General features: G+C 44.7%; 2 protein-coding genes across 3 annotated transcripts in view; one reads left to right on the top strand and one right to left on the bottom strand.

Annotated features, from left to right (window-relative positions):
- Window positions 1-414: 414 nt before the first annotated feature.
- SSR3 (signal sequence receptor subunit 3) lies at window positions 415-5,776 on the bottom strand. Of its 2 annotated transcripts, none has more exons than XM_039486867.1 (5): window positions 5,436-5,776; window positions 4,515-4,641; window positions 3,472-3,570; window positions 1,333-1,464; window positions 415-609 (listed from the first exon to the last, which is right to left on the bottom strand). In XM_039486867.1, exons 1-5 carry the CDS (start codon window positions 5,572-5,574, stop codon window positions 543-545), a joined length of 564 nt encoding a protein of 187 aa, XP_039342801.1. In that variant the 5' UTR covers window positions 5,575-5,776; the 3' UTR covers window positions 415-542. The 2 variants fall into 2 exon arrangements, with proteins under 2 accessions (XP_039342801.1, XP_039342802.1); XM_039486868.1 differs by lacking the exon at window positions 5,436-5,776 and adding an exon at window positions 5,323-5,371.
- A 638-nt stretch (window positions 5,777-6,414) lies between these two features.
- Window positions 6,415-11,829, top strand: part of LOC120371263 (TCDD inducible poly(ADP-ribose) polymerase) — a 67,247-nt gene continuing 61,832 nt past the window's right edge. The window contains exon 1 of the mRNA XM_039486856.1: window positions 6,415-6,729. The gene's annotated coding sequence lies outside the window, so the exon portion shown is untranslated. The remainder of the gene's footprint in view (window positions 6,730-11,829) is intronic.

The raw sequence follows: 11,829 nt of genomic DNA, 5'->3' as shown, positions 1-11,829 counted from the left end.
TTCCACCTGAAAACCTTAGAAATTTAGAAGGTAAATATCAAGAAGCCCACTACAGTCAGTATTCTTGAACTTTTTATTAAAACATTTCAAATGATAAGTACTAAGAGATGGATTGTCACTTTTGTAACTAATGGGTTAAGCTCTTTTATACATATCAAAAACCCCATCATATTTGCAAGTCTGTCAGAGTTCAGAGTATGGTTATTTTCTGTGCTTTGGAGTGATAGCCTAATCCAGTTTACGGAAACTCCAACAGAAACATTTGACAAATCATCCTTATTATGATTACAAAGTACTTCCACGGAGTTAAGCTTATTACAGCTTTTGATATGGTACATTTCCTCCCTTACACCACTTAAGTTTGATTCATTCAATTTCATTTCAACAATATCTTATCAAGTAACCAAAGCTAAATTCAAAGTTTGCTTTACATTTATTGTTGTAAAAAAGCTCAAGTTTTCAGACTGTTTATCTCTCCCACCCTTAAGTCTTTAATGAAATCGGATCCACCCACAACTATGAATAGATGACCACTGTTTTGTCTATTTGGAGCCTGTAGACAGCAGGGCGATCAGTCCAGATGAAGCGCTTATAGACAGAATGTAGTTTCTGTGGGGGAAAAGGTTAAGGATGTAAACTTCCACAACTAACATCTCTTGGAATAAACATCTATAGTAGGAGTCTGAAGAGAAAGGGTGGAAACAGAGTTTTGCAATAGGTACTGCAGCATACTTGATGTCTAGTTTAGAGAGAGACGCTATTAGGAATTAAGCCTATTTATAAGCGTGCATTAACTTTAAAAAACAAAGCCTAGACTAGCCCCCAAAGAGAAGTTTTAAATGCTGTTAACAGGCATCCTATCTTGAATACTGCATCAAATTAGTGCTGCATAAAGTAAGCAACTTCAGATCTGGAGGAAATGATTTCACATTCAAGAAATTACTGCAGAGTAGGAAAAAAATATCCCATAGCATGACAGCCCACAGCAAGTAACATTTACATTTCCTGACAAGAATATACTATATGGCAGTTCCATATAAATGTTAACTAGCTCTTACTGCAGCACACACCATTGTATCAAGTTATCCATACCATGGCAGCGTCTTCATAGAGTTCAAATTAGACACCCAAGTACGTTCAATGCTAAATGAGAACAAAAACCATCAGCATGCAAGTACGGGTTGGAGCTGCTTTGGTAATCTCTATTTAGACTGTTCTACAACTTAATGCCCAAATGTTACTGGACAAACTAAATTACAAAACTACATGGCTATCAATAAAAAAACTTGTGAACAGTTCTCAGATTGTTTACAGTGAAATAGTAAAGGATACACGGTGGGGTTGAAATTCTTCAACAGAAAAAATGAAGCAATGATGACCAAGACGAGAAAGAGGGTGTTGTTGTAGAAGATAGAAAATGTTGTTGCTTCGTAATCTGCAACTTCATTTTTCTTCCACAGAATTCTATGTATAAATGCAAATAAATTATTTTAAATATTTGTAGATTAATACAAATCTGGATACTAACACCATTATTGCAGCACTCCTTCAGAGAGATGGCACCTTTTATGTCAGTAAAAAAAGGACACACTGAAACCTCTCGATAAAATACCTTTTACTATGACAGAATGAGTTACTGAACATCAAAAGTCACCATAATAGGACTATATGTCATTTCTGTCACTGATAAATTAATAAAATCAGATGCATGCAATGCTGTTAAACACTGTTGTCCCTTTTCTTCTTTACATAACAGAATATGAGGAAACCACAAGGGCACAATTGGGTCCCAAATAACCAAGTTTATTAACTATACAAAGACATTCCCTGCCTAGCTGCACACATACTGCTCCTCTGACTGTTTTCAGACTGCTTCTAATAGAAAATGCAGTCAGTGCTACTTGAGGCCTGACAAGCTAGTACAGGAATAACCCATATTTATTGAGTATACATATACATACTTAAGTCATGTATGTTTTTCCAAGAATCTGGGTCCAAAGGTCACAAAAACTGAACCTTTATTACTAGACTGAGCTGAATACTCATTATTTTGCAGGTACAGTGCCAGTGCTGTCAATCCAAGGGAAAACATGATCCTTCTCTAAAAAGCTGATGGTTCAATTCCCAGAAATATTTGTCATATGTTTTTTGTGTTTTTTAATAGATATTAAACTAGAAAGTATTCCTAATATACCCATCACTAAAGTTCTTAGTCATTAAATACAAATTTGAGATCCACTTTGTTCGTCAATAAAGGATCTAACCGTCACCACTCCTTAATATAGCTACTCTTTTTTTTTTTTAAATCTATTGTTCAGATTCAGTTATAGGAAGGCTTTTATGAAAAGCTGGGTTTTCACATTTCAAAGACAGTCAGTCTTGGCCTCTCTGATCCCCTCTTGATAAAGCGTTCCTGTCATAAATGTAAAGGGAAGGGTAACTGCCTTTATGTATGCAGTAACATCAAATCCCTCCTGGCCAAAGGTACAGAATCACTTACCTGTAAGGGGTTAATCAGTCAATTAACCTAGTTGGCACCTGACCAGAAGGACCAAGGGGGAAAGAAGATACTTTCAAATGGGGTGGGGGAGGAGGGGCAGTTGTTTTGTGCTCTTTGTTTTTGTTCCCTCTCAGGACAAAGACAGAGACCAAGCAGGTAACCCAGCTCCTACTGAAATGATACATCTAAAATTACAGAAATTGTAAGTAATAGCAAGGAAATGCATCATATTAGCTTTTGGTTTAGCTTGTGAATTTTTCCTATGCTAAGAGGGAGGTTTATTCCTGTTTTTGTAACTTTGAAGTTGAGCCTAGAGGGGAATCCCCTGTGTTTTAAATCTTTTTATTACCCTGTAAAATTACCTTCCATCCTGATTTTACAGAGGTGCTGCTTTTACTTTTTTTTCTTTATAATAAAGTTCTTCTTTTAAAGAACCCAATTGTTTTCTACTGTCCTAAACATAAAGGGTCTGGTCTGTACTTTTATTAAAGGCAATTGGTTGGTATATTATTCTCAAGCCTCCCCAGGAAAGGGGGTGAAGAGGATTGGGGGGATATTTTGGGGAAATAGGAATTCCAAGTGGTCCTTTTCCTGAATCACTTGGTGGTGGCAGCAATACCGTCCAAGGACAAGGGAAGGAATTTGTGCCTTGGGAAAGTTTTTAACCTAAGTTGGTGAAATATAAACTTAGGGGGTCTTTCATGTGGGTCCCCGCATCTGCACCCCAGAGTTCAGAGTGGGGAGGGAACCCTGACAGTTCCAAAGACAGACTTTCTGTTAACAACCCTGCCTCAGCTCAAAAGTGCTTCACCATGGGCTCCATCAGCTGCAGAGTTCCCACTGATTGCAGATGTCTTCTCAAGTCATGAAGCAAGAGACAGTGCCTAATATCCTATCATGGGCCTTTAAAATTAGGATCCTATTCACAAAAAATATTATGAAACATTACAATGCGAATTAAAGGAGATTACCTCTCATCCTTCTCTTTGCGAGACATCTTCCTATTGTCTGCCTCAGAAAGTTTGCGAGTAACTTCTTTGGAAACAGCATCTTCTCTCTTTTGGGCTACTCTGCAAGGATATGAGTTTAGATCAGAATCAAAATATGAAAGTTCATAACTACAGTTTCTTCCCATTTACATTATGGAGTCAAAAACAAACCAAAACATTTAGCAACTTTGTATTACATTAAACAGACACCAATTGAAAGCTAGTTGATTTTTGAAGAATTAATCAAATGTAGTTTCTGGTACTACAGCTGCCCATGAGACCTTTACCAAAATTGTTTTTTTCCCCCTTTTAGTTAAAAATGTCATTCCACACAGAAATGGGATAGACCTACACAAACAGTAGAAATCTATCGCCAATGTAAGAGAAATAGTACCACCTTTCTTGTATGTTTGGTGATAAGGCCATCAAATCACAGACAACTAAAAAAAAAATGGTTTCCCTCTGATCTTTCAGCTACAGTTATCTCAGGAGTTATGTGCAACAATTGTAAAAACAGACTTAAGCATGGTTTTCAAGTAATAGTCTCATAAACCCTCAGCACAGTGACGTTTTGAGACAGCAGTCATTCACTTGGCTGAGGATACTCATCCCACAATGAAATTTTTATTCTGTTGGTTTAGGATTTTCAGCAGAAATTTACCATGCGAAATCTGAGCTTGATGCTTAAGAACGCCATTCAATCAAGAGTTAGGACAATTCACAACCAATGCAATACCAGAAGTCATGGAAAAGCTACTCCAATCCTTATGTAAAACAAATAATTTTTAACTAGAATTACATTTTGGAGTAGAAGAGGAGATGCGTTCTTAGAGAATCTCCTTCTTGCAGTGGACACCCGACTGGTCCTTTAAGATGCTCCTCCTAGTGGCAAATGATACTTCAGGGAGTTGAGCCTTATTCAATATGCCAGAATTGGATAAAATGTTGAATAAACAACCCACTGTAAATGTTAATTTCACTATCTCTGTTATGAAAAGATGCATTCAAATTGTTAGCAAACTTACTTGTGTTTGAGAACAAACTTGACGTTCTTGTACGCAAAGGCTACCAGATATGTACTGACAAGGGTCATTACGCTGTATAGGACTGCAGACTGAACAAGATCCATGTGCCATATCCGCCAGTACAGCCCTAAAAACCCAGAATATTCATAAAGATTTATTCACTCCCCCACTGAGACAAGTTACTAACATTTTTGTCTTCACTACACTTGATCTAGAATTAGTCAGACGTGTTGGGTGGAAATAAGACAGAGCTAAGAGGACAGGGCTGTCATTTTTTTAAAAAGTCACTTTCCTGAGGCAGAGAAGATCTGTGTTTTATGGGGCTCATCTGTGACACTCTCACAGCAAGGGGGCTAGAACTAGGGGTGCGGAAGCACCCGCTGTCTTGAAGTGGTTTCCATCATCTACAGGATTTACAGTATTGTTCAATGGCTTTCAGCATCCCCCCTGCCACGCAGTTCAGCGCGGGGAAGCTGAAGGCCAAGGCAATCGCGGCAGGATTTGGGAGGCGACGCCTCCCTTCACCCTGCTGGAGCAGATGCCACAGAGGGCGCTGCAATTTCAGAGCGGGCGGTGCGAATCGGGACCCCCTGCTTCGCATGGATGCTAACGGCCCCACGGGTCACGTCTCCCTCTCCGGGGCAGGGGGCAGCCGGCTGCCAATGCTGGAAGATGGGCTATGGGGGTTGGCGCTGCCTGAGGGCCCCGGCTCAGGACGTAGCCGCGATGCGCTCACGGCTCAGATCCCCCCCCGCCCCAACGTGCCACGTCGCCACCACGGAGGCTGCCTCGAGCCGCGACCCCTCACCCGGGGCACCCAGGCCGGAAAGGAAGCGGCGGCAGCCGAGCCTGCCCGGCCCCTCGGGGATGGGGATGGGGGCCCCGCTCGCTCGCTCGCCCGCCCGCCGCGCGCGCACTCACAGATGGGGATGGCGGACACGATGAAGGCGTTGCCGAAGAAGAGCGCCGAGGACTTGGCCGAGAGGTTGCGGCTGAAGTCCTGCAGGAGCAGGTCCTCCTCCGACTGCTGCCGGGCCCCGCTACCGCCTTTCGGAGCCATCGCCGAGACCAGCCGAGCGAGCGAGCGACCTACCGCTGGTCCTGCCCGGGACCCGTAGCCGAGGCAGCCAACGTACACTCAGCACACAGAGCCGAAGGGCGGGGGCGCCTCTGCCCCGAGTCCTTCCGGGGTCAGCGTGCAGCCTCTCCGCTCCTCGCGGCCGCGAAACGCCCCGGAAAGCGGCGAGCTTCCGCTGTCTAAACGAGCGGATTCCGACAAGAAGCGTCGCATCAAACAAACGCCGGAGAAAATATTTCCTTCTCCCCGCAGAGCGGGGATCGCTTCCGGGTCACTAGGCCCGGCCGACGTGGAAGGCGATGGATGCGGGGGAGGGGTCACTTTCCACCTGCTTCCAGAGAGGCGGGCGACGTGGGCGCGGGGTGGAGCGGCGTAAGCGCGCAGAGATGCTGAACGAGCCGGCCGGAGGGCGGAGCGTCCCCCGCCGGTATCCGGGCCGGGGGAAGGTGCCCTGGGTCGCAGCTGGGAGCCCCGTGTTCACGGGCAGCCCTAAGCCCGCCACAGCCCCGGCCACCCCGTCAGGGCAGCCGTTATCGTTCGCGCCTTTCACAGGCAGCTCAGCGGTGGCGCGAGCCAGGTCTCTGATGTGCCAGCGGGGTCGGTGCTCAGGCCCCGCTCCGCCACCACCGGCAATTAACTGTAACCAGCGAATTCGCTCATGCAGCCCTTTGCACAAAGCGTCACAGGTGCCCCTGGGCAGGAGATGGCAGCTGGGCCTGGCCCAGAGGAGCTGCCTCAGTCAGTCCGTCCCACGGTACCAGTGCAGCCATCAGCGCCTCCCGCTAGCCGTGCTCTGAAGTGCTCCAGCAACGGCCCACGGTGACCTCACCCTGCTGGGTCACTGCTGGCCTTGTAGTGGTTTCACACCTACGTGTCAGCCCTGCACCACAGCACACTGAGCTCGCACCGAAAGGGCTTCGCTGCACCACCGTGAGCGCGCAGTATCGAGAGGTCGCCACTCTACGCACAACATGGTCCAGTCACATAAGAACATACGGACTGTGTTACACAGTCTGATACCGTTTCCTCAAGAGCTCATCGCCTTGCAACACTGCTGTTGCCAGCTGCTCTGATTAATGTAGCTGAGAGCACAGGGATCTGCCAGCTTGCAGGATTGGGGACCAAGTTTTTTTTAAGGTAATGTGTGAGTACCTCCTGTGATAATGTCAAAAGGACATGCCCTACTAGGACACTTTTAATTATGAATTCTAAATTAGGCTAAGTACATTGAAAAACTAAGAAACCAGGAACAAAGCTGGTGTGTGAGAAACTGGAGAAAAGAGAGTACTAGTAAGCAACGTTTACTGTTTGTCCTAACTCCTAACCACCCTTTTAAAATGTAGTTGACATAGCTCCTGGGCAGCTATTTCTCTCTTGCTTCTTTCAACTTTTGGAACTTTCACTGGTAGTCTTGGGAGAATATTCCATAATCTAATACATCTTGCTATTAGGATATTTTCTTTGGTGTAGTTTTGTTCCATTACTCCATGTCCTCTAGGACAAAGCAGTTCTTCTCTCCCTCCTTAGTATTTACACATACATGAGGATAATTTACAATTTTTTTTATTATTGTTTAGCCGAAATAGAAATTGTTAGTTTTTAATCTTTTCTCATAAATCAATCCATGTTGCAGCTCTGCTTAATTTTCCCATTTGTCGGTATCTTTGATGTGAGAAAAACTAGGTGCTGTAGGGAAGTGGTACCTGAAAGTTTCAAAATTAATTTGAGAGACACATCCATGAAAAAATCTAAGGATGGTTGACTCTTTCTGGACCTCCTTTTGTTAAACTGCAAACTCATACTGAAAGTTGTTTTAATGATTTGAAATTTACCAAAATGTAGACCAACAAGACTGCTATTGTGATAGCAGGGCTAATGTCAGTGATGTCATGCTATCTACAGGCCAATGGGGAAACAACACATTGGCAAATGAGTCCCTCTCCCAGTTCTCAGATATGGCTTGAAATAGAACTAAGGCATTTATAACCATTGGGTGGTGCTGTTACTTCTTCTCACACCTACTGACCTTAGTCTGCAAACATTGATTCATGCTGTACCTCCCTCCTGTTACAACACTATTTTATTTTAAGCACTATTGGTGAGGTTTTTATTTTAAGCACCATTGGTGAGGTTTTTAGCGCTGTTTTGCATTTTCACTAAATTGTAAAATATAGTAATTAGTAATGGGATTCCCCGTATGGTCCATTCACCCCTGTCTTAAAGCCATTTTTTGCCTGTCTGCAAAATACAACTGCACTAGCTTGTAGTTGGAAGGATTTCTTCACATCCCAAAAGGATTAAAAAATTAAATAACAAAAAGCATAAATTCTTCAAAAAATAAGTTCCATAGCACCAAGTTTTTTAAGGTGTTTAGGCACCTAAGGATGCACGGAGGCACCATACTGGGATTTTCAAAAACATCTAGGTGCCTAACTGCCATGGCACCTAGACATTTTTGAAAATCCCATTAGTTGCCTATCTTAAGGCACCTAAATACCTTTAAAAATCTGGCCCATAGTGTCCCAGTTCTTCGCTGCATCTTTAGGTTACACTAAATGTGTTCTAGAAATGCTTTATATGAGGGGTGTGCAAACTTCTTGGCCTGAGGGCCACATCAGGGTTCCGAAGCTGTATGGTGGGCCAGTGTAGTGTATTAAATTGCTCCCTGTAGGAATGTGCTACTTACAGTGTACTACTTAAGGCTGCTAGTCCTGGTGTTCCCTATGTAGCGCATTCCTACAAGGAACAATTTAATACACTACACCTGGCGGCTCTCGCAGCCACGCTGCTGGGCAGGAGCTCGCAGCCCCGCTGCCCAGAGCGCTGGCAGCATGGACAGCTGAGGCTGCGGGGAAGGGGCGGGGGGCTAGCCTCTCCAGCCGTGAGCTCAAGGGCCGGACAGGACGGTCCCACGGGCCGTAGTTTGCCCACTTCTGCTTTATACTGTACAACAGTCCTCAAAAGTCCTTTGGCAAATGCTGTTTGCCCCTAGATGGCACTCAAAAATTTCTATTAAATATAAAGCATTACTCAAGTAAGAAAGACTGGGAATACTGAGATTTGCTTGTGGGTTCTTCTTAAAACAAACACTAAAACAACTACATATTTACTAATAATACTGTTTATTTATGTGACTAAGCAGCGTGCAAATGTTCTAGTCAAAGGAACTTTCTGTCCAAGACGTTATTACTCAGAGAATTGACCAGAGCTGTACTTGTGGGGAGATTTCAGGATGGGGATGTTTTGATATAGCAGTGCCTTGGCAGTGCTTTTCCGTACACACACATTTCTCTGTTTTAGTAGTGTGGATATTTTTTTTTTTTTAAAACAGTGTAACATGTAGGATAGGAATCCAAGTTCCTGTTCCAGGACTGGGTACACACAGGAGGGAGAACATCACTTTGGAACACTATCTTCTTCCTTCTGGTCAACTAGACCATTTGCTTTTAAAATCCAAACTGGCTGAAAAAGTCATATTGTAAGTTGGGATTGTTGTAACCACGTCTGAACCATGTATGTTTAAATATGTTTTGAAAACATAGTTACATGCAAAGGCTAAAAGAGTTTTGTCTCCAGTCTGAAGTTCTAGAGCATGTGGTAAGGAAGTTAGTTTTTGTTTATTATAGTTTGATAACTTTGTTCGCTTATGCCATTTGTTGAAAGCTGGATGAGAGAGAAAACGTATTGTAGTAAAGTGGTTATAATTAAGGCTACATTTTAGTCATGGGTATTTTTAGTAAGTCATGGACAAGGCACAGGCAGTAAACAAAAATTCCTGGCCCGTGACCTGTCTGACTTTTACTATATACCCCTAACTAAAACTTTGGGGAGAGGGAGTGTCCAGAAGTGCCGCGGGTGCTGGGGGAGGTGGCCTGAGACCCCACTGGTGCTGCGGGGGCCGGGCAGTGTTGGGCAGCCTGGAGCCTCCGCTGGTGCTGCTGGGAGGGGAGAGGACAGGCAGCGGCAGGCAGCCCGGGACCCCCGCTGGCGCTAGGCGGGGCGGGCAGCGGCAGGCAGCCCGGGACCCCCGCTGGTGCTGGGGGTGGGGTGGGGCTCCCTACCCTACCCAGTTCTGCCTATCCTGGCTGCAGCTCCTAGGTGGCGGAGAGGCCATAGGTCTCCGTGTGCTGCACCAGCTGTGCAGCTCCCATTGACTGGTAACCACAGCCAATGGGAGCTGTGGGGGTGGGCTGTGCACTGAGCCCCCTGGCCTCTCTGCCGCCTTGGAGCTGCAGGGCTGAGCTGGCGAGCCCCCCCACCCCAAGGTAAGCACCCACCCCCTCAAGCCTCCTAGCCCTGAGCCCCCTCACACATACCCAAACTACTGCTGCTGGATGCTGCAGAGGTCATGGAATCTGTGACCTCCGTGACAGACTCACAGCCTTAGTTGCGGGTTAACTGGGTTACCCAGAGTATAATGGGGTGGAGTTATGCTCTATCCCTTCCTTCCCATTTTGTGAGTTTTCTCTCCATTCTTTTTGTTATACACTTGAATAACGCAGCAGGTTCGCAGCCTTCAGTACTGCAAATAGAGAGGGATATGTGGGTTTTGTTGTTGTTGTTATACTGAGCAGATCCTTTACAAAACATATGATGGTTCAGGGCTGCTTGGTACACCCCACCATGGATCTCGCCCTGTTTGGGAGCTAGTCACAATATGGTATTTCACAGTACTATTAAAACATTTGTGTATCCCAGCATAGATGAGGCAGAACTATGTTTTCATCATGCTCTGGAATTGTGACACAGCCCTGCAAAGTTCAAGACTGTAGCTAGATTTGGAAGTGGATTAAAATATGGCTTGGTCTCTTCTGTAATGCAAGAGCAAACCATGCTTTATCCATGTTGGGCACTGTCACAAAGGATTTCCATAGTGGAGAAAAGAACTTTTATTTGAGCCACTGTATATAAATAATCTAAACAAATAAATTCAAATCCTTTGGATGGTATCAGGGCTTCTTATTTAATGTCTGTTTTGACTGATGTAGCCTCGCCCATCTAAGGAACTCAAAGTGCTTTATTAATGTTACACTATTGAACCTCAGAATATGCCTTTGGGGGTGTGACGCAGTAGGGAGCGAGGCAGAACGACCTGAGAATGTCTTCTAGTTTTACTGTGACTGTCTGCATGAGGCATAGGATAGCAGGGGGTGACTTTTCTTGAGGAATGATACCTGAGCCTGTAACCCGAGCCAGGAGGGGGGGGTGGGCCGGGTGACACCTTTGCCCAGGAAACTGGACAAAGGCTGGAGGAGGAGCCGGGGGTTGGAGGGAGTGAGACTCCTGGAGGGGGTTCTTCAGTCTTGGGCTGGATGGGAATCGGAGGGAACCCCAGGGTTGGGGTCTAAGCTCCCTACCCCCCAGAAGGACCTGACTAAGGGGTACTGTTTATGCCTACAAGCTCTGGTTTGGACTGTGTTTCTGTCATTTAATAAACCTTCTGTTCTGCTGTCTGGCTGAGAGTCATGGTGAATCGCAGGAAGCCGAGGGTGCAGGGCCTTGTCTCCCCCACACTACGTGACAGAGGGACGTTTATATGAGGACATCACAAACTACTGAAATGCAACCACCTCTGGAGTGGAATACAATAGCTGTTTAACAATGCACAGCCACACTACACAGCAATTTAGGAAGAGGAGAATTCCAAATCAAACAGAAACTTCGGGAAGAATTTAAGGAGACAGAATAAAACTAATTATCTGGATTGGAATTTTTCCAAAGACACCATGTTTAACACTCAACTCTTACTAAAAGTGAAATAATTTCAATGAGCATAAGTAATCAGTGTCCTCTGTTTTGTTTTGGTCTTTTCTGGAACATGGAAACTCCAATAGCACAGTGCCCTTAATGCTGTGTTAGGGCATTGTTCAATACTAATTAGACAGAATATGAACAAATCACTAGCCCTAACACCGACTGCAACTAGGAGTACCTTGGAAGAACATAAGAGTTCTTTGGTGACTTGGCCCCACCCTGCCAGGTTCAGCTAAATAGTTAATATTTTGCTGTCAGAACAGTGTGTGTCAGAGGGTGTGTTTATTCCATATCTGCTTGAGCTCATATTGTAGGCCTGATCCAAATTCCATCAATGTCAATGGGAGGCTTTCTGTTAACTTCAGTGGGTTTCGGATTAGGCTCATAGTCTCTAGAAATAGGGTTAGAATACCAATCCGGTCTTAATGCTGTGTTATTTTGAATTCAAAACTATGTGCAGTGCCTGGGCTGATGGATTTGTGG

The sequence above is a fragment of the Mauremys reevesii genome, linkage group 9 (assembly GCF_016161935.1).
Source record: "Mauremys reevesii isolate NIE-2019 linkage group 9, ASM1616193v1, whole genome shotgun sequence".
Taxonomy (NCBI): Eukaryota; Metazoa; Chordata; order Testudines; family Geoemydidae; genus Mauremys; species Mauremys reevesii.
This window is presented reverse-complemented; position numbering and strand designations above follow the sequence as displayed.